The sequence below is a fragment of the Apium graveolens genome, chromosome 4 (genome assembly GCF_009905375.1).
Source record: "Apium graveolens cultivar Ventura chromosome 4, ASM990537v1, whole genome shotgun sequence".
Classification (NCBI taxonomy): domain Eukaryota; kingdom Viridiplantae; phylum Streptophyta; class Magnoliopsida; order Apiales; family Apiaceae; genus Apium; species Apium graveolens.
The window spans coordinates 301,072,905-301,099,491 of NC_133650.1; the positions used below are offsets into that span (position 1 = coordinate 301,072,905).

Genomic DNA, 26,587 nt, shown 5'->3' on the forward strand with positions numbered 1-26,587 from the left:
CGGACGAATGTGAACAAGAGGGTGAAGATGACAAAACTGAGGAGGTCTTGGAAGGTGAGGGCCAAGTGGAGGTGTTGGCTGATGGTGAGATCTTAGTTACTAATGCGCGTTCCGTCATTCCCTTTGAGGATTCGCAAATGGGAGAACTGGATGTGGGATCTGTGACTATAGTGATTCATGGAATGAGTCGATACACTTTTGAGTTTTGAGTCATTTTGACTTGCCAAAACAGCGGCATTCTTTATTTCGAACATTTAGTTCGCTATTTATGATTGTTTTTATGCATTTGTGTTTTGACCGCTACTGATTATGATTATGATCATTACTATGATTATGATCTTGATCATTGCCATCCAAATCACTTCAAGCACTGTGTAGCGAAGAAATTATGTTAATGACAAGCCTTGTTCAGACCACGTTGATACTGAAAACGGAATAAACCAGTTGATCATGTGTGGCTTTAAAAGAATCTTCTATACTTGTAGCCAAGTCACTGCATTGTTCGGAAATGCCTTGATGACCAGCCTTCATTTTCATAGATTGCAGTAACAATGTCCGGAGTCCTTTGAAGCATTTTTCTGCACATTACTTCTGGCAAAACCGTAAATGTATGCAGTAACTTGTACAGTTAAACCTCGATGAAGTAATAATCCATAAAGTAATAACCTCGCTAAAATAATATTTTTCTCCGGTTCCAACATAATGGACAAAGTGTATTTTTACTCTCGGTAAAGTAATAAACTCGCTAAAGTAATATTTTTTCTTGATTCCAACCCTATTACTTTAAAGAGTTTTAACTTTACACATCTTTGTAAATTGTTGTGCTATTTACAGCTTGAAGTTATGCGCTTAGCTTAAATGATCAAGTGAGCATCCTATAATTCCATAATATAAATTTTAACAAAATTCTATTTTAACAAAAACATAAATTTTAGAAAGTATCCGTTGTCAAAGTGTTATATTAAAATGCTTCTAAGGAGTGTTTTTTCATATCTAAACAAAAATGATTACTTGTTACATAATATTGAGAGTTCGAATTTTATCAAAAACACACGACGTAAAAAAAATGGTCGTACATGCTTTTTAATTTTGTAGCGTGGGATATGATTGGTGTTTGCAATTGCTGATCCTATATAAATGTAGAAGTTCTCTATTATGTCCTTCTCTCTTCCGAAACTCTCTCTCTGCAATTCTCTCTCTGCATAAAAAAATAGAAACAAGAAAGAGAACATTTGATCAGCAACAATCCAATAGCATAGAAACATGTCAGGTTCGGCGAGTGGTGTATCTGCATTGGCAAAGTATAAGCTTGTGTTTTTGGGAGATCAATCCGTGGGTAAAACCAGCATTATCACTCGCTTCATGTACGATAAATTCGATACCACTTATCAGGTACTAATCCTCACAGTGATCCTCATTTTGTTCATAACACATGTATATTTGTCGTCAATATTCTCAAAATTTATTTTGCATTTCGCTTTGTGAGTGCATGTGTGTGGTCATATTGATTTGATCCGAAGGTTATGCATTGCGGTTTTATGATCTGAATTTAGAACAAAATAATTTCTGCAAAACTTCAAGGTTGTAATGGACATGATGCATGGATCACATATCAGACACCAATAATGTGTTTAATTTTGTAGTGTTGATTCTTAAGTCAGAAATCTGTTGAATGCAGGCTACAATTGGAATTGATTTCTTATCGAAAACAATGTACCTTGAAGATCGAACAGTTCGCTTGCAGCTCTGGTATGTCTCCCTTGATGCTTGTTCATGTGTTCCTAAATCTTCATGCCCCGATTATATCTGCATTTGTAAATTTCATTCTTTCATCCATTTATTTCATTTCCACCTGTTCAAATTAGAGATAAACCCATCAATTTGAGTATTGATCCACTGTTCTTATTCCTTCTCTTGCCTTTATTATTCGCAATTTCTTCTTCTTCTTCTTCTTCTTCTTCTTCAATATCTTATCTGCACCAACACCGCCCTCATTGGAAAAGAATATGCTCAAGTGATTTACGTATATTGCTTTGAGATTGTAGGGATACGGCTGGGCAAGAAAGGTTTAGGAGTCTCATCCCGAGCTACATCAGAGATTCTTCTGTTGCAGTGATTGTCTATGATGTTGCAAGTGAGTAGCAGCTTGAACAGAGATAAATTTATTAGTACATGGTGTTTATGTTGCATGCACATTCTTTTTAAATTCTCTGTGCTTTGAGGTTACAAAGATATTTCCAAGTGAAGCCTATGTGATTCGCTCTGTATTGTTCATATTTAGCTTGCTATGTTCTCACTGTGCAGATCGACAATCATTTTTGAACACGACTAAGTGGATCGAGGAAGTACGTACTGAACGAGGATCTGAAGCTATCATTGTCCTTGTTGGAAACAAAACTGATCTTGCTGAGAAAAGGTAGGAAAATAGCTGCCCTACAAAATATTCTACTCTTCCCTTGAGCGAAATAGATTTATATACTTTGTGGAGATTTTGTATAAGTTGCCTAACGAATTCAAATGATGATTTTGCTGGAAACCGATTAGGCAAGTATCAATTGAAGACGGAGATGCTAAAAGTCGCGAGGCTGGCATTATGTTCATGGAGACGAGTGCAAAAGCTGGATTCAATATCAAGGTCGAGATCATCAATCTCAGTTATTATATATAGATTCATAATTCCAGTTGCTTGAGAAAGAATGCTTTAGCAGTCCTCTGTCTGAAATCTCTATGGCCTACTAACAAAGATTATGTCCTCTTAGTGTATCGTAAGATTGATGATCTGATGCAAACTTTTATTCAGCCCCTCTTTCGGAAGGTTGCTGCTGCTTTGCCAGGGATGGAGGGCATTTCAGCAGCAAAGCAGGATGGCATGGTCGACGTGAGTTTGAAGCCCAGTACCAAAACTACCAAGTCAGAGCAGGAAGGCGGAGGAGGATGTGCGTGCTAGAGAAAGCAGTTGGGAGCAATGGTGCAAGAAGAAAGCATCTTGAATTACATAACTTCCGTGCTAGAGAAAACTGTTAGGAGCAATATAGCATTACATAAACCCCAATCAAGGTCTCCTCAATGACTTTCATATCAGTTTCATTTCAGAATGTAAGATGAAAATACTGTAGGTAATTTAGCTTCCTCTTTATATGCAGTCTTGATTTTTTTGGATTTGTATCTATAAATTTTGACATCATTATTATGTTGGGAACGATATCGACATCTTATTGGTATTTCGTTTACTTTGCTGAGTTCTTTAACCACCTTAGCTAAACAGTGGCAATTAAACAAAAGATATTTATAAAAAAAGGATATAAGACTAGTCAGAAAAAAGTGATTTCAACTGAATTTACAAAGTAGAATAGAAACCACTATCATCCCTGAAGAGGCTAGCAAAAGATTGACCATGATTGCACAATCAAAAAGTAAAAAAAAAAAACTAAATGACTATCCAAACTGAAGCCTATTCACCCATGGTGAGATCCATCTGCCATCTGCCTAACCCTCAAGGTGAGCATTATCAGAATCACTGTTCCCAAACATGACCTGAAAGGAATATAAACAATGTCATTACTGGAAAACACAGGTAAGTTTACAAGTATAGGCCTATACAAGGTACTAAATTCTATTAAGAAGCTTTTTAATTTTCAATGAGATGGCTTTATCTGAACAGAATCCCAAATTCTGTGGCACATTCTGATGTTATCTTTACTACTAAATCTGGTTTTACAACATATTGAAAGAGACAGCTTAACCGTCACCGGTAAAAGAGCAGTAACGTTCATCATGGCTCTGAGTAGAGATGAGTAAAGAACTCAGATATATTGGATTGACTAATTGATTCAATTTAAAACGATAAAAATCTCAAAAAATCCTTTCTGGGTATCATTAGAGTTATCCTGCACTTCCTCGGTCCATTATCTCTATCAAAAACTTAACCAAGGAATAAGGATTATATTATCAAGTTTCGATATGAACATGATCGAAATAGTTGTATTTAGCATAAACAGAAACAATAGTTATTTAGATAAAAAGGATAATTAAGAGAATTAGCATAATGCATGACATGATAGATACATATCTTACATTACTGAGAACAGGAGAACAACTTTTCTTGAATTGAAAGAGGCAGACCGCTTATATTTTCTCAGCCTGTTACTGGGCATGTCACCTATGTTTTCGGGAACAATTTTCTCTGCAGAATTATATAAGCTCAAAGGTCAAAATTCAAAGACAAAAGCATACACATTCTAGAAGTGTTTACAAGTTGTTCTAGAAGTGTTTCATGATCTTCTCGGATCTCTTATTATTCAAATAATTTCAGGTGAAACTGGATGAGCATGACTGAGATACTTACATGATACAAAAGATGCAAATATATTCTACTTGAATAATGACAATCTATCAGAAAGAAGAATGTGAAATGGTCTTGTCATCAGGTTGCATGGTTGAAACGTTATTACTATTATTATTTTTGCTAAATTCAACCCGAGTAATTACTTGGTGTGTGATAACTTGTCAGATCATACCAGAACAAAGCAATCAAACACAAAATTACTAGATAACAAAAAAGGAATATTTATGTACAAAACAGACACATGGTCGCAGTATAAGATAGTAGTAATCACCTCTTGAACTGAACTTCGGTGATACAAGACTGTGGTCCATTAACACCTGCATAATTTTTTCTCCCATTGGTACACTCATTTGTCTTTGGATTGTCTTCTGCAAAATGAATTTAACTGTCGAATTTAACTGAAATACTTGTTATAGTATCAACAAACATAAGGAGCCTGAAAACAAAATATAGACTACGAAGAGTTACTTGATAAGACACGCCAAGGTTTTCTAATGAATTAAAATCAAAACTTGGCATGTTACTTTAGGAGATAGCATGATATATATATTTAGTGTTCCTGATGAAGCTTACTGTGAAAGGATTATCATTCTTGACATTTGTAGTAGGTTCAGTTTTGGTTTTAGGTTTCTCTGAGTTTCCCTTCTCGAGATCTACATCTGCAATGAATGGATAAATAACATCTACATCGTCCATATACTGGTTTACTTTGTTTTGACTGATTAACACAGCATCCAAAGATAGAGCATGTTTCAATGGCCGTGGAACTTGTAAAACCTTTACGAACGGAACTTTTGTTTCACATAGAGGCATATTAGGGGCTTGATCAGGCAGAAGTGCGACGCAATCTTGGTCCTGCACAAAGGGAAGGCAGCTGAAAAATATCAATATAACTTTCATACCAAAAGCTAACTTAATCTATATAGAGCAACAAGGGTAGACCAAAAGATTTTGAAGATGAGACAAACTTATGATGACAATCAACCTCAATGATTTTAAACCGAACAACACAACATAAAATGTCGATTTCTATGGTAATACACTAATCAGTTTAATCAAATAGTTGAAGGCAGAGAACACTGATCCAAAAGGGGGTAGGCTGTAATTAGCAAATAATTACCAATGACAGCTAATAATGCCAATATTAAGACATGATTAACAATGTGAGCTATACAACAACTTAATAAATAAGAAAAACTGAAGTTACAGATTTGTACTTGTAATTGACAGGGCGTATTCACTAAGACTGGTTAAAAAAGAGAGGTTTAAATTTCCTAAACCTACACACAGTCACACACAATGCTTGAGATTCAGTATGCAATCCATTTCATAAAAAATAAAAATATACAAGGAAATGTAGAAGAGCAGTGGTATTAAAACACAAGGAAATGTAGATTAAAAGGAATATAGAATGAAATAATAGCATAAAAATGGAGGCAATGATAAAAGTAAAAGGGAGAGTAGAAATTTGAGTAGCACCTGTTGGCTTAGAAATACAGCCATTGCAGTAAAAATGAGGCGAGAGAGAAGCTGAAGTTAGAGAGATGAAAGTCTCGCTTCCAGACAAATGCGTACATAAGATGTATCCATGTATGTAGAGAGAGAGAGAGAGAGAGAGTTGGAGTTGGTAGAAGAGGGAGAGAGAAGGTTGAAATAAAGATTTAGTAAAAGCAGGGAGTAGATCGAAGACATACAAGGAGGAGTTGGGGATTATAATAATGCTAATGCTACAGTGGGGCACTGTTTTCCACGAAAGACTCTGATTACAACATTTCGACAATTATCTCCCCCTCTCTCCTCCAACTCACTTTCCCACCTATTTATACATGTACATGTTCGTATACATTTTTTTTTTAATTTCTTTAATTCTATATATTGTGGTAGTTCATAGTTGAGCATTTTCCAATAACATAATTGTACTAGCATACAATAACACTAGTCATAAATAAAATCTCACTTTAAGTTTTAAATTTCTAAATTTTCCTTTTTTTGGTGTTGAAATTTTTGAAGTTTTTCTTTTTCTCGTATTAGATAAAACCTTTTTTTTTAATAAGTATTAGATAAAACCTTAATCACTCCACCAATTTGTTTGTTACACCACAGAAGTGGTTGGTGAAAAAATTTAAAAGTTTCCTATTCTTATACTCCCTCCGTCCCATAATAGATTTTCTATATTAATTTTTGACACTATTCAGCGTAAGCGATTGACAATTAATTTACGTCTAATCAATAAAATCAAATATAGTCACGAGTGATCTTGTTGATTCGTATTTATAAATACTTTAATACAATAAAATTTTTATATTTAATATTAATACAAAATTAAAGATATTAACAATCAAAAGTGTGCATTGGCAAACGTGTCTAAAAGTTTTTAGTGACGGAGGGAGTATTGAACATAATTTAAGTGGCGTGTAAGTGTGTAGTTTAATTTTATAATCCCTCCGTTCCTCCTAATTATTATCATTTCTGGGAGAGTGTCTAACACGTATTTTAAGATAAACAGAAAATATAGTTCTTTAACATTTTTTAAAATTTTTATTTTCCTGAATAAAAGTAAAAACATTCTATTTTTATTCAGAAAAGGAATTTTTTTTAAAAAAATTATAAAATTATATTTTATATTCATCTTAAAATGTGTGTCGGATACTCTCCGATAAATAATTATAATTGAGAGGGACGGATGGAAGATAACAATTGATAGAGACAGATGATAGATAACAATCGATAGGTACCGAGGAAGTATAAAAAAAGTAGCATCATAAAATGTTGGAGTAGAAAGAAAAGTCAATTGTATTACATTTATGATGTACCTAAATCAGTAGTGGGCTGTGGGGTAATTGCTGTGGCACTAAAATGAGTATTTAAACGAGTATTAAATGTTTACATTTAAGTAAATGTTTTCCATGCCCCCAACCAAAGCTCTTCTGGTGTTAGGAACATGTTTTTCAAGATAATATTTTCTTCAGAAGAAAATCTTTACATCCTGATTTGTTTTCTTTTATATCGGATTTGTACAACAATATACATAAAGAATAATCTTCATCTTTTACATAAAGTAATTCTTTAGAAAATTATAATAAAAAAATTTAACCTCTCGTATCAACAAAATATTTGAATTCTTTATAGAGACAAGTTTACAACCGATATTTATCATATTATTATCATGATATTATAAATGGTATGCTATTTTGTCACGGTGTTGCCCGAAATATATATACCATGCTTAAATTTATTATCAAATGAGGAATTTGGTCGATAAAGATTTGAGATTCACGATCGGAATCAAGATCTACAGCGGTGACCGGTAATCAGAGATATCAATAGAGTGCGTTGATTTGTGCTTAAGAAATAATTAAAATTATCAGGGTTTATGTTTGTCTTCTCAGATCTCTCAAACACGTCCTCTCACAATGTGCATACGTACCTCTTTTTATAGGGGATCATACCGGACGTAGTTTTTGGGAACAAAAAATCTAGATAGACTTGGTTTCTTATTCTACGACCTAATTGGAGTTATCGAACCGACTTCTTATTATAACTCGACCATTGATTTGCTATAGGAGTGCCCGGCGATGCAGCCTAGTCACAAAGGCCCAAGGCTCGGTTACGATTTCGGAACTTCACGGATAAGGAAACTCCCGTGCCCAAGGATATCTCATCCGCTACTGTTATTTTCGTCGATCGTAACCGCAGCTATAGCCATGACTTACCCAAAATGCTCAAGCGTATCCTTGTCCCCCGATGTGGATAACCAACTAGACTATAAGATAAGTGATCCCAAGCATATAAGTGTCAAATGCGAGATAACCCCAAAGTCTCCCGACAAGGACAACCCGACGAATGCAGAGACATGACTCCCAAAACACACACCAAGTGTTTATGACCATTCCTGTACAAGTACAATTCGCAAGACTACAGAACAACACCTTCAATATGTTTTTCGCGACAACGGGCTCCCGGAGGGCCTTTTTCCTTCTTCGGGCGTGCCATAGAAAGGATTGGAATCCTCCGGATGCATATTTTATGCATAGGGAGAGACCCATGCATGAAGAGCTCATTCGGGGCTCCTATTATTTTCTTGTATGATTCTCATGCTTCATTTACTTCCCAATTTAGTTGTGGGAGCAAGTTCCTTATTAATTATTTCTAATCATTTCACTTGCGTTGCGAAGCGGCTACCTCGTGCGACCATAAAGCATGGGGCGCGCCCTAGGGGAGTCCGGGGTTATTTTTTTTATTTTATTTTTTATCATAGGTAACCCACATCCACTAAATTTCGGGTGCGCACTGGGTAAACCCCACGAGATTACGCAATAGCCTGTAAATCACGTGAACCAAGGTAAACCGTATTTATGCGACATGCTCGGACTCAGGAGCCATAAAAATAAATTCTCCTACTGCGGGATTCGAACCTGTGACCAAGAAGATAGTTATTCACTCTTTAATCAACTGAGTCAACCCTTGCGGGGCGCGTCCCAGGTTATTTTCCCGGAGCCCGGATCATTTTTTATTTCTTGACTGTTTCACTCTTTCTCCCTTAACTTAAAATCATCCATTTTTAACTCCTTATCAACACTTGTTCTTCGTTATCGCCTTCTATTATAGCGACCGTGGTGACATCGCCATTGCAGCGGCCATCATACACTTCCTTTATTATGGTTGTTGTAATCTTCCGTTACACTAATAATCATAAACTTTCATATAAAATTTTACTAATAACTGTTATAAATTTTTGTTGTAAATAATCTTCATAAACGACTCCCATATAAAACGTGGTCCGGACTTGGGAGCTGCGTTTTGAGAGTACACTTGGTACCATTAAATGTGCCAGTGGGGGTGGTACACTATCGCATCTCAAAGTTGTATCAGTAAAATTTAAAATTGGATATCTAAAAATTTTCAACACAAAGAATTAATTGATTTATTTGTAAGTAACATAGAAAATAAAGTGCATTGTAAAGAAGAAAAATAATTGATGTTGGGGTGACAGAGATCTATGTGTTTGTCATGTAGCTTCATGTGAAATTCGGAAGCTGCTTTAGCAAGGTAGCCTATCATGGCACCGTCTTTTTTGATATATACCAACAAAACACATTCACGGGTTCTTCATATCAGTTATACGTATGCTTCGCTGAAAGCCTGAAACACACACCTCACCTGGAGTTGTACTATTGTTTCCTTGGCCCTGTCAGTTACTCAGTCGGGTGCTTTCCTTCTGGGCCTGATTGTTAGGCTTATTTAACTGGGCTTGTCCTTCTGCTGGGCTGTGGCCCAACAGTCATGCTATCAGTATGTTCAGATGTATTCAAAGGTTTACTTCATCTCCCACGCCTCATTCAAACTTCAAACAGGAACTTATCTCAAGTCATCGTTAGATGGGATACACAAGCAGCAATATTTCATTGCGACCGCAATAAAACATTGCTGGGATGCAATAAAACATTGTTGCTGGTGTATCTCATCCAAGTTGGCTGTAAATAATTTGCCTTTAAAATATATGAAGACTGTTGTATTGAAACTAGAACTAGCAATACAGAACTAAATAATACCACAAGTCACCAATCTAGTTGCAGTCTCTCCAGGCCTAAAGCTTTTGGTTTGAAATAAAAAAGACAATAATAATTTAAGAATTTAACACTTTGCTAAGAATAGCATGAACATCAGCTTATGTTGTTTTCGTTTAGCGGCTCTCCTAAAACCTCAAATTAAGATTTTAAGAGTTGAACGTACGAGGATCATATATTTTTTTAAAATCCCCCACTAGAAAATCCATTTTCTATTCATTTTTTGAGTGGAGAATCATATATTTTGTTACGGTTTATTATTTTTTACGCCTTTCTCCCGAGTTTTAAAAAGAAAGGAAAGCAAGTGGAGGGTAAATAAAATAGATTCACTTTCCTCCGTAATCGTGCTCCCGAGTTTTTAAAAGGAGCGAAAACAAGTGTTATTGAATGCAAATATAACAATCTTTCACTCCAAAACTTTCACTCCAAAAATGGGGTGAAAGTACTTTACCTCCTAATCACTTACTTCATTCCCATTAAAAAATTCGGGAGCAAGCGTTAATAAAGGAACTATTGGAGAAGTCCGGGGATGCAAACCTTGGAAAATTGCAGTGCACCTCTCCTGATGGGATGGCTAATGACATAAGCTATTTACATTGAACTTTGTTTTTGCTCTTAAATATATTCTAACCACAGTCAAGTAAACCATCGGTATAAAAGCAAGAATTTGTCGAAACAGGTTGCGAGAAATATCGGGAAGGTAGTAATTTTGGTATCATATCATTCCAATTTACAGACAGCATAATACCACTGGACAGATGCTCTTGTTCTGTACCGCCTGCAAATGGCCAGGAACAAATTAAGTAAACGATACAAACGTAGCTCTTGGAATCTGATGTTATCGCAACACGATCAAATAAGGTGTTCCCTGTTCCATGTTCGGAATCAGATGCTACAAGAATAGTTATGTCTGATAACTGATTCTACTGAAGTTATTGGCAATAGGCATATTTTAGTTGATCAGAAGTTTGTGCTTTTTTCTTAACACCATTAGTTATGTTATTGATGTCTCAAACATTATTTACATTTCCTTATCTGAGAATTCTCTGTTTGATCTACGAATCATATTCGGTAGAGAATAGAGATCATGTAAATTTTGTTGTTTGTTCGTGTTTAACAAGTTGTCCATTTATTCAGTTTGTGGCTTGGTGCATTGCTAACAGGAACAACATCAAATGAAGAATAAGGGAATAAAATTAACGAGCCCCTTTTCAAGATATTTCTAGTTGTTTGCTAAATCTTATTTCCTTCTCAATTTCAAGAGCCTATTTGTTTAGATAAAATTAAGAAAAATGCTATAATCCCCGAAATGGTTTTCAAATCCGTTCCCAAATAATTAGTTATCATTATTTTTATTAGTTGTTTCAAAAAAATTGTCATAAGCATCTTGTGCATAAATATGAGTTCATAAATAAAAATAGGTCACGTGTCATTTGGAAAAAAATTTGGGATTAATTACTAGAAATGTAGCATTGCTCTAAAATTAATAAATGCTGAACTTTAAAAATGTTTTCAGAAAAAAATATTGCCAAAGAACTTGAAATTGCACAGTTTTAAAATTTAAAGTTGTCTTCGGTTATATGAATGAAATAAAATTGATGAAATTAAAGAAGTTAAGTGGAGTTCGAAGAGAAATTTTTTTTTTTTAAAGAAGAAAGAGGTAACGTAATTTTGTTATAATAAAAAATGTGAATAAAATGGGGCACATAAAGAGAGATGCTGAGAAAGGCTAAATCCTGAAATTTGATTTGATCTGATTCGGGAAAGTGTCCTAAAAGTCCAATTTGAAGAGAAAATCGGGTCTATTTCGGTTCTAGCCTTAAATAGGGCTAGCAAATTCGTTCAAACCAACTCTTAACTGGGTCGATCAAATCCAACCATCCAAACTCATGGGTTAGTTGAATTAGATTTTTGTTGGGCCGATTATATTGGGTTGGTTCGGATTTTAACTTTTTAAAACCCTAACCCAACCCAACTCGGTCTAATTATTAAGTTCCAACTTATTTCCAGTATATATTACTGACTCCTAACCTATTGATATATTTGTCTTTGCCAATAACTTACTATGCACTAAGCAGTAGACAAATGAACTAATAACAATAATATATTTTAAATTTAATCATAATTTTGGACTAAACTTTTTAAATTGAACGTGGATAATATGAAGCGGAGAATGAATTGCACTATAACAAGGTGCTTTCACAAATTATTATATTAAACCAATTTGATTGGTCATAGTATTTATGCTTATCCTATATTTATGCAGATTAAAAGTAAATTTTGATAGGTGGTGAAATTAATAATTTATGTTTCTTGAATTAAAACCGTATCTTTAACTTTCCACTTATTTTTCGAGAGTTGCGTTTGTCTTTAATTTTATATTTGCGGTATAAAATATCTTTATATTTATTTTGAACGATCATTTATTTCTTGTATGTAGCATTTTTTTATTATCTACTATTATTCTTATTCAATCCATTCAACCCAACCCATCACTCATATAATATGGTTGGGTTATAATTTTTTTTTTTGATATTAGTGAGTTGAAAATTTTAAACCCGAATTAAATGGGTTGGGTCAGTAAATTGTCGAAACTGACTCAACCCAGCCCATGTGCAACCCTAACTTTAAATATAGCTCCTACTTTCTCGAAAATTCATCCCCGCTTTTAGCAGAAAAACACCCGATTTAAACCCAGATTTTAAAAGTCCCTATAAAAGTACAGTTTTCGTAAAATCGAATAAAACTCGATTTTTTCTAATTTAAATTTAAACATATATAATATTGTTAATAAATATCAAATATACTTACATATAAATAAAAACAAAAGTCCTTTTTGGCCCGACACGCTTGTTTAAAAAGAACTTCAAATTTTAGAGAAAAGTATGAGCCGGTCCAATTTTTCAAATAATGAAACCCGACATGATCTTTAAAATCCATGATATTCAAATCAGAATAAAATCCGGACCACCGAATTTTTGTTGCACCAAATTAAAATGTTGAATTATAATTTAAATTGTTTGAATTAAATAGATCAAATATAATTGTTTTTAAGATTCATACATATTATATTTTAAATTTCATTTTATTCGTTCTCAGTCGATAAATCTTAACCAAACACAGTATACTATTGGCATTTTTGTTAATAACCTCAAATTAATACGATTATTTAAAGAAAGGGAACTGTGTTTTAGTTTGTTAAAAGGAAAGAAGTAAGTGATAAGGTAATAAAATATATTTGTTCTATTTTTAAAATGAAATTTTGTTAAATTTATATTTATTATCACTTAATTTTGTTTCTTTTAAGATTGAGATCGTAATTATGGATGCAAATAAAATTAATTTACTTAAATCTGTCCCTATTTTTTAGGGGTGAGCAGAAAACCGCACAGATCGCAAAAATCGTCCGCACCGCACCAAACCACAATGCAAAATGCGATTTTTAATTTTCATGGTGCGGTTGCGGTTTGAATTTTTAATAAACCGCTCGGTGCAGTGCGGATTGTGATTTTAAATTTTTGAAATGCGGTTCAAATCGCACCGCACCGCAATATTTAATATATTATATATATATATATATGCACACACTTATATTCCTATCGGGTAATATAAAGAACCATTTTATGTTCTTAGTTAAACTGAATTTCACCAGATGGTCATAACATTCTTATTGAGTTAGAATTATATGTTAAATTCATTAAGTAATTCAAATGGACCACACGATATTCTGACAAATAAAAAGAAGACTAAATAATCTCTTGTTTGTATTTCTTCACTAGGAAAACCAAAATCCAAGTATTTATACTAGTGAACTAAGATATTGCATCCTGATTGACTACAACTATTTTCGGAAATTTGATTAAATTTAAGTTTTGTATTTATTTAATTTTTTTAACTTGTAAAGTATAAACCGCAGTGAACCGCACCACACCGCACCGCATTTTCGGGGTGTGGTTTATGCGGTTTTCGAGGGTACGCGGTGCGGTTGCGGTTTGGAAATTTGAGCAAATCATATATGCGGTTTGGTTTACGGTTTGAGGAAAAAACCGTACCACCCGCACCGCGCTAATCCGTGCTATTTTTCTTTCTTTTTTCAAACTAGGAAGTAGGTGATTTGTATTGGTGGTGATAAATCAGTGAAGGTAATTAATTTCCGGTACAAACCCAGGTAAGGAAATAAAAAACAAACACACGCACCCAAAAAAAAGCAAAACAAAAAGAAAGAAAAAAAAACAAATAAACAACACACAACACGAACACAAACAAGGTAGTCTAGGTTGTTCCAAAATAAAGAAATGCGGCGGTGCAAGCAAAGTGTTTGAGTGTTCACCACCACCACCTTCCCCTACAATGTGCTAATCTTATGTAAGCATCCCTAACTACTTGTCACATCTTCACTTATGTCTTAAATTTATTATTATTCCTCTTTTTTTTTTTTAATTTACTATTCTCATTACACCTTTTGTGTTTCTATTAAACCTACTCTCAAACTCAACTAGTTTTAACAATTTAACTTCATTTCATTCATCACTCACCCTAGATCACTCAGTAACGCACGTCCAGTATGCGCGGTCTGGAGATTTGGTTTCACGATTTGATCGCATCGGATGAACCGTCAGTTTTCGAAACAAATGGCAGCGCCGGAGGAGGATTGTTTCTAGAACATTCTGTTGTTTCGTTTCCGTGGGATCGCCGAAGAGATCACCGGGTTTTCTCCTCCGGCCGATTTATGTCTGTTACTTTGTCATCTTCCAAGGCGAATAGTAATCAAGATGAGTTTGGTCGAAATAGATATAAGAATATCGCTGATAATAACAATAATAATAATAATGTTAATAGTAATTCGGAGGATGAAACGATGTCGTTTGAGGTGGTTGAGGAGTATAAGGAGCATAAGATTGTTAGCAAGAAGAAGAAAGACAAGGTTAAGTTGAGTGGGGGAGCGAGTGCGTTTAATACTACTAAGCATCTTTGGTCTGGAGCTGTTTCCGCTATGGTTTCCAGGTTATTACTTATTCTAATCGCTAATGCTTATGTTTCTGTAATGTTTCAATTACTTTGTAATGTTTGTTATATGTTTCTGTAGTTTATTTTTCGATATGAGGAGTTTGTTGTGTTTTGAAGAGTGTTTGAGCCCTGCAGGAATACTTAGTTTTCGTTGCAAATTCTGTTGTATTTTCGTTAAATGGCTTGATCAATGAATTTTACATCCCGAGATGACCTTGTTGTTTAAAGAGTTATAGTAGAGGTTGAAATTTGCTTGATTTTGTGAATCACTATCAGACAGACCAGACTGTTTTAAGTGATTATCGTACACGAGTGTAAGAGTAAGGCGGATGCTACAGGCTCAACATGTCTGTCATTCTCTTTTTCAGTATTTAATATAAAAACAAAGTAATAAACATATTTGGGAACCTATGATTGCGTACGGATATCCCTATATCTGTATCTTTCGTCACTGCTTTTGCTCATTATGACAAATTAGTTTATGACGCAATTGTTATTCCATTAATGGTTCATTTAGTTTTTGTCGACTTTCGATTTTTCAATGGACTCACTATAACCTTTATTCGTTGATTATTGTCGTATTAGGACTTTTGTTGCTCCTCTTGAGAGACTTAAGCTTGAGTATATTGTTCGGGGTGAGCAGAAGAATCTTATTGAGCTTATCAAATCAATAGCAGTTTCACAAGGCTTGCGGGGATTTTGGAAAGGAAATTTTGTCAATATCCTCCGCACTGCTCCGTTCAAGGCAATTAACTTCTACGCCTATGATACATACAGAAATGAACTACTCAGAATAACAGGAAACGAGGAAACAACAAACTTTGAAAGGTTTGTTGCTGGCGCTGCTGCAGGAATTACAGCAACAGTTCTCTGCATACCCATGGACACAGTATGTCAAATTTACAGAAAATGGAGAACTTTTCATTTTTGTATGCAGTGACTATACTTTACCTTTATTTTGTCAAACGTAAATTGCTATCGTGGGAGGTACTGGAGTAGTGTGGACAGAAATGGAAGATAGAAATTGTCTTTTCATTTTCTCCTTGAATGTAGGGATGCACTAGGAGGAGTTTCAATAATAATTTTGTCAGGTCTATAGTTTCTTCACGACATTAAGTGGAATTCCTTTCTAGTCACTTGCCTACTCGTTAGCCTACTAGGCTCCTGTTTCTTACCTTCTAATAAGTACATCCAGTCTGTTGATAATTTAGGCTAAGACATGAAATAGGTTTCCAGTTTTTCTTGTTTATACAATATTAGGAGGAACTCAAACATCAAATTGGCATGCATAATTTTTCTGCATGTGGCACTCGAAAGTGCTAATTCTCAGCAAAACATTAATATTTAGTGATTAAAAGCTTGATTGGTGGCCACTGAAGTATTAGGCATAGCCAATTTCTGGCGACTGGTTTGCAACAACTGAAACTTAGTCACCAAAGTAGTGTAAATTACAGCCACTGTCTAGCAGTTCACTCATTATTAGTCGATGACGTCTCTAATATTCAAGTTTATATTAAAACTTTGAAAATTAATCTGCTTTAGACGGGAGTGGGGTAAAAAGTTTGGAGTGCTTGCATCCTTAATAAAAGTCTAAAATTTGAAGTTAGGATTACTATAGTGAGGTAAATTGTTTGTCAAATTCTGGTAAAACCTTGTAAAGGCTAGAATTATAAGAATGTATCCAGGTTCCAGTGGGGTTGTCACCTAGCCAGTTATGTTTAGGAATTTTTTTCTATCCATAGATGTCAAGTTTAATATTTTAAGTTACTGAATTGTTTTAGTCTGTTTGCCTTATGTTGCAATTATCATACAGGAAGCATACCCTATTTTTATTTTAAATTAGATATATTTTTTATATGTATTTCCTATTTAATCATCTTTTGACATGACTTCCTAATCTTAACAACATTCAGATCAGAACAAAGATGGTAGCTCCTGGGGGCGAAGCCTTGGGTGGTGTGATTGGTGCTTTCCGCCACATGATACAGACTGAAGGATTCTTCTCTTTATACAAAGGTCTAGGACCTTCCATAGTAAGCATGGCACCGTCAGGTGCTGTATTTTATGGAGTTTATGACATATTGAAGTCGGCTTATCTACGTTCACCTGAAGGGAGACAAAGAATTCAACATATGCAGCAACCAGGTCAGGAACTAAATGCTTTTGAACAACTGGAGTTGGGTCCAATCAGGACACTAATGTATGGGGCAATTGCTGGAGCATGTGCGGAGGCTGCTACATACCCGTTTGAAGTTGTGAGAAGACAGCTTCAGATGCAAGTCAGGGAAACAAAGATGAGTGCAGTAGCTACCTGTGCCAAAATAATGGAGCAAGGCGGGATTCCTGCACTTTATGCAGGATTGACTCCCAGCTTACTACAGGTAATAAATGAATCTTGTGATGATTTTAAGTACATCATGGTAGCATATTTGATTGTAAAATTGCTTACATGTATAACTTTATTGAAAACTAATATAGTTTATTTGATATATATATATATATAAATATAGGGTCGCGCTCTAATGAGAACTTCTTAAAATGAGAAGGGTGAGAACTGGTGAATATTGTAGTTGAAACTGGTTATTTTTTGATAAGTTGAAATTTTGAATTCGGTAAAAAATTGCTGATTTTATGCAAAACAAAAAAAATTAAATTTTGTATAACTATGAAAATCACCAGTTCTCGATGTTCTCTTTTTAGAATTAAGGTGGCTATATTTAGCATGAATAGCATCGTGAATCACAATGTATTCTTGTATAGGCATCAAGTCAATGTTTACTTGGTTTCGTATCGAATCACCTAAGCCAAGTTCTCTCTGTATCCCTCTGTACTTCTTCCACTATATGTGCTAAAATAAAACATTACCTCCTATATTTGCTTGTGATATAAAACAAGTTCAGGTTAGGTAAATGACTAGAAGGAACAAGAAATGTTGGCTCAGGTTACTTGAGTAAGAAATATCACCACCCTTGTAGGATGACTACTTTTTCTTCCTCCTAATGACAATGAAGATTTAGTTCATAAAGAATGTCACTAGAAGCACACTGAGCTTAGCAACTTGGAAAAAGTACGAAATTGTTTATTTACAGAAAGTGCAGAAAAAGGAGCTATAAAAAGCTAGATTGACTTTAATATACAATAAGATACCAAGGAAAATTTTATAATCAGCATACCCTAGAAACTTATCCCAAATAATCAAATGAAATGTTTGTGAAGTTTTTTCTCTTTAACCATTCTAATATGTCACGTGGGGTTGCAGTAGCACTCTATTTGATTTGAGGACGTAACACAAGACGAATATTTAGCACATTCCAGAATGTAGTTTAGGATTCGGTTATTTTAGACAAGGATGTGATTGAAATGTAATTGTATTTTAGTGAAGTGATTTTTTTCAATATTAAAAATTTCGAATTTAAGTTAAGAAAGTAATTCGGGGAAAATGGAAGTACGAATATAAATGGTTTGACGAATATGTTGAAATGATAGCGACGCACATTTTGGAATGAATTGTAAAAAAATTATAAGCCTGTAGGTTTCTTCTTTCCAAAGCTTCCTGCTTCTGTAAGGAAAGGTTTGGAAGGGAAATGTTTTTCTCCTTTAATTATATCCGTGAACACAGTATGAAAGGCAATCAAAGAAGCTTTGTTTTTTTTCATTTTCCTTTCCCTCTGTCTAGAAATTGGGAATATTGATGTTTTTTTTCTGAAAATTTTTGCACAGGTTTTACCATCAGCTGCCATTAGTTACCTGGTGTACGAGTTCATGAAGGTGGTTCTTAAAGTGGAGTCATAGTCAACATACATTTTATTAGTGTGATGAAGATTGAGCTTGTTTGATGTGAGGCGCCCTGGTCCAGTCATCCATGGTTCTATACAAATCAACTTTTCAACATAACATAATCTTTTTGCTTTCAGATGGGCTATCTTAGGAATTTTATTAGACGTAATTTAATCTAGGTTAACGTGTGGTTTAAATGAATCTCAGCTGAAAGGTGTCTAATGTTTTTGGGAAAATCCGACTCTAGTTAAAATATCAAACTTTAGTTGGCAGTGCATGCACAATTTATCCTTGTATCTGGACCAATTTTAGCCAATTCTAAGAAGTCACTGTCCTGATCCTGAAAGCTTGTTCACCTGTGTTACAGGAAGGATTCATATTTTCTGAGCTCCATTTACTTCAACTATTGACGTGAAAGAAATATGTTGTGTTTCGTTGGGGAGAATGGAATGGAATAAATAGATTTAATGAGAACATTAGAGGTTGGAGGGATGATTTGAGAAAAAAAAGGTGCAAATTTATTATGATAAAAATTGTGAACAAAATAGGTATGGTAAGGAATGGAGCATTGCTTTTCAAAATGGGGTATTGGAACTTTAGTTTAGGATGATACAAATGGAATTGATGAAAGAATGAAAATTATGAACAAATATACATATTACGGTTTAAATTTCATTTCATTTTCATTCATCCTAGCCAAACAAAATGATAATGTCAGTAGTGTGCTTGGTAAAAGTTGGCGCCTAGTATACCAACATTATTTCTCAAATCACGAGGCCCACTGTAGATTTTATTTTTTATATCTATGTCAAAGGCGCTCAAAATTAATTCTCAAATTACATGAGAGTTGAGACCAATTTTATTTTTTACATTTATGTAAATGGTGAGATGATCTTTAAGCCAGTTATATTTACGAAATATGAAACAGTCATCTTATTCAATTGTTCTAACACTCCGCATGACATTTCGGATCCATTTTGTTAAAAAAATGGACCTCAAACATTTTTTCAATTCAAATATACTACTACAACAAAATTTAAAATAAAATGAAATGCACCTGCTATCATAGAAAGAATGTCAGAGAAACTGTAAAACAGAATAAACAAGACATTTAATTTGTAAAATATAACGAACCAACCTAAAATTATATTGCGAAACAATTTAACATATATAAATTTCAAACATTCCCACCACACTCCATTGAAGCTGATGACATCTAAGTTTCTAAACACAAAGAAAGCATCCGGGCCAAGTCTTAGCCACAGGGAATTTAAACACAAGTTGCCATAAAAATCTCGGAAAGAATGCAAGTGTCTCAAGACCAAGACATAACATTGCTACTGAACAACCATCTTCACTTCAATACAAAAGCTCGAAGTCTTTAACGACTATACATGTCCAAATGTCCTCATAATATCGTTCATTTCAGAAAGGATTGTCCTCCTTTTCTTTCGGACAAGTACTCATTAACCAAGTTACGCAAGTACACATATTCATTGCCAGCCATATGGCTGATTGCGATTGTTTCCTGGCATTGAATTTGAGCCTCTTCCTGAACCGGAACCTCCATATTGACCACCTTGATTATAGTTTGGATGGCCGACACCATAGCCACCAGAGGCTCCTCGAGAACCAGAGGCAGCTCCTGCTGGTCCTCTCCCTTGAGTTGGATATGGCCCACTACCATAACCACCACCTTGGCTCCCGCGATCCGCATAATAACCTCCAGCAGGGTTCCCACCAGGAGGGTAACGACTCGGCCCTCCAGGAGGACCTCGAGGCTTTCCATAATGATGATGACCAGGTCCAGTGGACAGCGGAGGCTGGGAATTGTTCATGTGATGGTTAGGACCGTTCCATTGCGGAGCATGTGCTTGTCCCGGTTGCATTTGGGGAGCTAACCGAGAATGTTGCTGTGGGTGCTGCAATTTCTGCCTCTTGGCATTTTCGTCAATTTGTCGCTGCTGCTGTCGTTTTTTCTTTGTCTGGAACTCGTGTGAGGACTCATATTTAGGTAGACTGACAAAACATATCAGAAAAATTGTCAGAGTCCAGAAAAGGAGAAAAGGCCCAAAGTCAATAACTATACTTTCAACACTGAACTTCCCAGAATCATCTACGCTGAACTTATAAAAAAAGCATTTACCTAAATATGAAGATGTTATATATACGATTCGTAAAAATATCTAACTAATGCATAAGGTTACCTTTTAGGATCACAGGGCAAGGGGTCCGTCCAGAAATATTCAGCATCAAGCGCATCTTTAGCAGAAATTCTCTACACAAGTTAAGGTGAGACAATAAGGAACAAATAATAAATATATGCTTAATATATCTATTAGATTAACCAAACAGGGCTATACCTGACTCGGATCCAGGGTCAGCATTTTCTCCAGTAAATCAAGAGCATGTCGGTCAAAACTGCAAGACACATAGAATGTTATAGTACCTGAAAATTCTCCATAAGACCAATTATACAGTAATTAGATTCACTTAACTGCCGAAAAGCCTCCCGAACTCGTCTTTTTATAGGCCTTGCTGGTTTAAATTTGTTATACCATGGAGTCCGAGACACTCCGGGCCAGTTGATCTCATCAGGTGTTCCGCAGAGCTCGAATATCTTGTTCAATTGTTCAGGCTACAGTAATTGCATGGAAATGTACAAATCAACTCTATGAAGTGCATGACAAACAAGGTGAAATGTACATGTTCATTGCCCTTATGTAACAGTGTGATACAATAGATTATAGAATTATTGCCTAGCTAGAGCTATAGATATGGGATAATAAGAGTCAAATGCAACACCATTAGATGAGGGACAGTCAACAGTGTAATCTCCATAAGCAGGTTTGAACATCATAAGCTACGATCCAAAGTCGAGAGGGAAACAGCCCAGCAGACAAGCTTATATCCCACAAGATGCATGGTTTTTTTACTAATTATTAAATTAAATAAACTTATGTAAAAATACCTTATTATCCTCATATCGTCCATACATTTATAATATATTTAACATCAATAGTTGTATTTTAACAACAGGAGGTGCACTAACATGCATTAAAAAGTAAATTTAGCGATCACATGGGCTACTTAATTTTTTTTAACTTATATTATCCTCGTTAGTCAATACATTTACAATAATTCTAATTTTTTTATTTGAATTTTGAAGGCAAACAGGTAGAGCTACTAACATGCTTTAAAAAAGTAAATCTAGCCATCACATTGGCTACTTTTTAATTTAGCCATTAAAGTACAAAAAAAAAAATTAGAGGCCAACAAAGTGCAATCCAGTCCTTTCTTTTCACTTATATATTAAATATTATATAGGTAATGTTACTTTTTTTTATATTAATTTTAACTTATTTTTTAATCTTCTACTAGGAGTATGCAAGAAAAGTGTTTTAACTTTAGTAGAAACATGTATTTGATTTTTAAAATTAACCTTAACTTAAATCAGTGAAAACATTGGAAATTTAATCTAAAAAAGAACTTATAACCACATGGAAATAATAGAGTTTTGAAAGTTAAAAAATAAATTAAAAGCTAAACGATTTTTAATAATGCAAGTATTGTAATTATGCCATAAGATTTCCAAGCTGATTGCTTCCTCTCACGCTATGAAACTCAGCTACTTATTCACAAGAATCTCAAGTCCTTCAGTTCCCAGATCGTCTCCAAACTCTTGGACGAAAATTGAAATTGTTATATCCCTGTTGCAACTCTATCAAAATCTAACTATTTACATGTACTCTACAATCAAAAATCTCCTTGATTAAAATAAGTTTATTTTAGAGCTCTTTAAAATAAGTCTCAGACCATAATTAGTTCACTTTCCACAATGGTCCGAGCAGGGTTGTTAATAGGACTATATGGGTCTAGATATTATATTAAAAATATATCATAAGTATTCACCTATCCACAAAGGACAGGGAGATATTTCTGCCTGTGTTACTAAGTTAATCTTCCAACAAAGTAAATCATTGGCAGATTTATACTGGTTACTGACCCATGATTACTAACGAAATATTTATAGCCAGTTCTGTTGCATTTATAATATTCACTTTCTCAACATTTTTTTTTTTGCAGATTTAATAAATTTTATACGAAATCAGACTACGATATTTACAATTGTTATTATTTATATACTTTTATGGCACTTAGGACAACTCAACATAACAGATAGAAGAAAATTTAAACTCCCTATTCTGGACGTCAACTACCTTAGATGCATAAGAATTAGATTTAACCTTTCAAGGGTGTAGTAAAAGACCGAGTCAAATATTGAGAATATTTCCACCAACCATATAGATATACACTCCAAGTTATGACAAGCTAACCTCTGCTTTCCCAGGTAAAACTGGTTTCCCTTGTAGAAGCTCCGCAAAAATACATCCAACTGACCACAAGTCAACAGCAGGACCATACTTGGTAACACCAAGAAGCAACTCAGGAGGTCTGTTCCATACAAAGAATACTTAATCGAATGATTCAAACCAACAATAGACATCACGAGTTAGCATAACCCCAATGAATATAAAAATCTTGTTCAAGGATTTACCTATACCACAGAGTTATGACACGATTTGTGAGATTTCCATTGTGATCATTGGAAAATGACCGAGCGAGTCCAAAATCGGCAAGCTTTAAATTTCCCTCGTTGTCAATAAGAAGGTTCGAACCTAGAAAACCCGATCTTAGACACAGAACTTTTTGTACAGATAATTAACTTCGAAAAATGATAATACATGTTCGCCTAACAATCACCTTTAATATCCCTATGGAGTACTTGATTGACGTGACAATAATGAAGTCCTGTTAGTAATTGCTTCATATAGCACTGCAGACACAAGTTACCAGCAAGTTCAATGTCACAAATATAGACATGTCACCATTTGAATATATCTATCTTACATTACCTTGATCTGGGGGATTGTAAACCTCAGTCCAGGACGATCAGCAAGCCCAGTTAGGTCATGGTCCATGTACTCAAAAACCATGTAAATGTTTCCTTTGTACTTGTTGTCACCGTCTATATTTTAAAATGCATTAATAAATAGTGTCAGGCATTCACATGTCAAAAGAACAATAATACAAAACAATCAGGGCAATATAAAATTAATCATTTTATATCACTAAAATTGAAAACTGGAGTATTGATGGTAGTGGTAAAAAAAAGATTTAGTCTCGAAAAAGGGAAATGGAACGCAAAATTGTAATAACCTGGCTTTGCTTGTTCATCCGCCTCAGGACCTGACAAGAATCCAATTATATTGTTAACGAAGAATACCAAATAAAAAGTCAAGCTCAAGTGTAAATATCGCATTTGTATATATCATTAGTAAGTGTGTACCTGTGGATGTCACTATCTCTTTTAACCTTATGACATTTTCATGTTGCAACTTCTTCAGGATCTTAATTTCACGGATTGCAGTGATGGGAAACTTCAGCAATGAGCAATAATGTAAGATTTTTAATTCAGACAGCTTCAGCAGATATAACTACTACCAGATAATTTATCTGATAACAAACTATTGCTAAAAAATAACAATACCCCTTCCTTCTCGTTGTCCATTCGAATTTTCTTCAAAGCAACAATTTCTCCTGTTTTAATGTCTCTGGCCATGTAGACTTGACTGCGAAGCAGAATCACACAAATTACAAACACAGAACAAATTTTTTATCGTCAATACAACAGAAGTGATTTTCACAGGCATTTATTTTCTGTGGCAAGCATTCAGAGCTGAGATTGTTTGTAGTATCACACGTCTAGAAACATTAGTAGAATTCTAATTACAAAATAGAAATACACATGCAGTCATGTATATGTGCGATTGGCATGCCTATTCAATAAGCTACCACATGTCTTTGCAGAATAATCAAAGAAGGATCGTACAGCACAATGAAACTTGAAATGAATACAGTGCATTTGTTTTGGTGCCCTGCAATTATAGCCCTTGCATTAAAAAAATATCTAGCAAGACAAGCGTTTCAGCCAAAATATCCGAATTTAAGTTTTCTTCTGCCAACCAATATTTGAATTAAAGTTGCTTTCCCTAAAATCACGTCATTCCGTTAGGAATTTTCCTCATTTATTGTTTTCCCCCAAGTCATTAACTGTCTTTCCTAAACCTTAGATTTCTTAAATTTTCCTAAGATATGGCCCGTTATCTTATCAAATCGCCAAGCTCCTCACGTGTATACACTTCATACTTCATTACGACCATCATCAGCCACTAAGTTTATCGTTCTTTTCAAAATGACCCCTTTTGGTTTTGAAATAAATACATTTTGGCATTTGCCTAATTTTAAAAAAGAAGGTATAGGGTTAAACAAAGGGTAAACTTGAATCCAGAATGGTAGACTAATAATCCAGCGAAATTATCATATTGAACCACCAAGACCAAGACCTAAGGTCTGTAGAATATCTAAAACCTAGTACTGCTCTCCTAAACTAGAAAGAACCATCACTGGTTCTAAAGATTCTTCGAGAATTCAACATCATACATACTTCAATCACTATAAAACTATCAAAAACATGAGTAATATATACTAAACTACTCTTAATTGAACATCCTTTAAATAAAAATCAAATCTTGGGACACAAATTAAGAACAAAAGCAAACAAATAAATATAGAAAAACAAGAAAATCAAGAAAGGGCAAAAGGGGGAAAAAAGGAAAAATACCCATAAGTGCCTTCACCGATCTGTTCCAATTTTTCGAAACAATCGATGTTTCGAGAACCCCATGATGGCGATTCCTCCAAATTAAGCTGCCCATAACCCGCTGCACCCATCTTTATATAAATATATGTATGTTAACAAAGAACTCAATTGAGTTTAAAAGTGTTTAAATTAAAACAAGAACGATTGGGGGTTTTAAAACAAGAAAGATTGATGATGATGAAGATGGATATGAGGGTTCTGTATGGCGTAACGTTTGCCCACTTCAATGTAAAAGGGTCGGGTTTGCTTTGATATTTTTATTAATGTTATTATTATTTATTTACTTGCTTTGATAATTTATGTTTTTGTTTTTATTGTAATAATTGTTTTTTAAATTTTCAATTAATGTCATGTTTTAGTTATATTTTTATATGTATTGATATTAATTATTTTATGCAATAATATTGTTTGGATTGTGTTTTGTTATTTTAAAGTAGTTTGTGTAAATAGATTTTTTTTTGGTCGGATGTGTAGATAGATAATTAATTTCACTTAAACCTGGCTCTGTTCGTAATTCGAGTCGGTGAGAAAAAATAATTGAAATTGATCTCAACACAGCTTAATTAAAAAAAATATAGATGAAGATCTAAGCAAAATCACACCAAAAATTATATTATTCATCTAAAAACTCCGGATAAAGTATTATCGACGAACATAATATCAACAAAAAAAATGTCTTGAAGAATTAGGATATCTTGAATTTGTATTATTTATCTAAAAACTCCAGATAAAATATTATCGACGAACATAATCTCAACAAAAAAAATCTCTTGAATAATTAGTATATCTTGAATTTGGTGTTACATTCCAAATAAGTCTAAACATCACATGTTTTGGAAATTCCAGTTAGAAAAAATGGGCCTCGGATTATATAGCAAAGTGATAGGGTTTGAAGTGATATATGTTATTAAAATGGAAATAAACACTGTATGAGATTGTTTTGTTAGCTGAAAAAAGTTAAATTATGATAAATTTGGAAAGTAGCGGGCAACCACAAATTGATTAATTTGATTATCGAGGAATGAAGTTGTGTTTCAAAATAAACATATTTCTAAACAAATCCCGGAGAATATTATTTTTTTTTCGAATAACGATGGGTAAAGTATCCAGGTTGCTGAACTTTGACAGTGTTGACTTGTGAAAAATTAACCCGGCAGAAGCAATCAC

At 34.2% G+C, this 26,587-nt stretch overlaps 4 protein-coding genes across 5 annotated transcripts; 2 read left to right on the forward strand and 2 right to left on the reverse strand.

The window, feature by feature from the left end:
- Positions 1 to 1,161: 1,161 nt before the first annotated feature.
- LOC141721403 (ras-related protein RABH1e-like) lies at positions 1,162 to 2,962 on the forward strand. The gene is made up of 6 exons (XM_074524328.1): positions 1,162 to 1,392; positions 1,679 to 1,749; positions 2,046 to 2,134; positions 2,305 to 2,416; positions 2,545 to 2,635; positions 2,801 to 2,962. The coding sequence occupies exons 1-6, from the start codon at positions 1,264 to 1,266 to the stop codon at positions 2,945 to 2,947; spliced, it is 639 nt and encodes a 212-aa protein (XP_074380429.1). The 5' UTR covers positions 1,162 to 1,263; the 3' UTR covers positions 2,948 to 2,962.
- A 309-nt stretch (positions 2,963 to 3,271) lies between these two features.
- On the reverse strand, positions 3,272 to 6,136 carry LOC141721404 (uncharacterized). Of its 2 annotated transcripts, none has more exons than XM_074524329.1 (5): positions 5,825 to 6,136; positions 4,919 to 5,200; positions 4,617 to 4,713; positions 4,075 to 4,183; positions 3,272 to 3,534 (listed from the first exon to the last, which is right to left on the reverse strand). In XM_074524329.1, exons 1-5 carry the CDS (start codon positions 5,846 to 5,848, stop codon positions 3,456 to 3,458), a joined length of 591 nt encoding a protein of 196 aa, XP_074380430.1. In that variant the 5' UTR covers positions 5,849 to 6,136; the 3' UTR covers positions 3,272 to 3,455. The 2 variants fall into 2 exon arrangements, with proteins under 2 accessions (XP_074380430.1, XP_074380431.1); XM_074524330.1 differs by lacking the exon at positions 5,825 to 6,136 and adding an exon at positions 5,563 to 5,757.
- Positions 6,137 to 14,118: 7,982 nt separating this feature from the next.
- Positions 14,119 to 19,117, forward strand: LOC141721405 (putative mitochondrial adenine nucleotide transporter BTL3). Its single transcript, XM_074524331.1, has 5 exons — positions 14,119 to 14,277; positions 14,453 to 14,916; positions 15,505 to 15,808; positions 16,833 to 17,300; positions 18,640 to 19,117. Exons 2-5 carry the CDS (start codon positions 14,477 to 14,479, stop codon positions 18,709 to 18,711), a joined length of 1,284 nt encoding a protein of 427 aa, XP_074380432.1. The 5' UTR covers positions 14,119 to 14,277; positions 14,453 to 14,476; the 3' UTR covers positions 18,712 to 19,117.
- A 723-nt stretch (positions 19,118 to 19,840) lies between these two features.
- Positions 19,841 to 25,663, reverse strand: LOC141721407 (cyclin-dependent kinase C-1-like). The gene is made up of 12 exons (XM_074524332.1): positions 25,382 to 25,663; positions 24,248 to 24,329; positions 24,047 to 24,137; positions 23,917 to 23,946; positions 23,613 to 23,725; positions 23,461 to 23,533; positions 23,255 to 23,375; positions 23,034 to 23,151; positions 21,195 to 21,334; positions 21,060 to 21,117; positions 20,904 to 20,974; positions 19,841 to 20,715 (listed from the first exon to the last, which is right to left on the reverse strand). The coding sequence occupies exons 1-12, from the start codon at positions 25,489 to 25,491 to the stop codon at positions 20,190 to 20,192; spliced, it is 1,533 nt and encodes a 510-aa protein (XP_074380433.1). The 5' UTR covers positions 25,492 to 25,663; the 3' UTR covers positions 19,841 to 20,189.
- Positions 25,664 to 26,587: the final 924 nt, after the last annotated feature.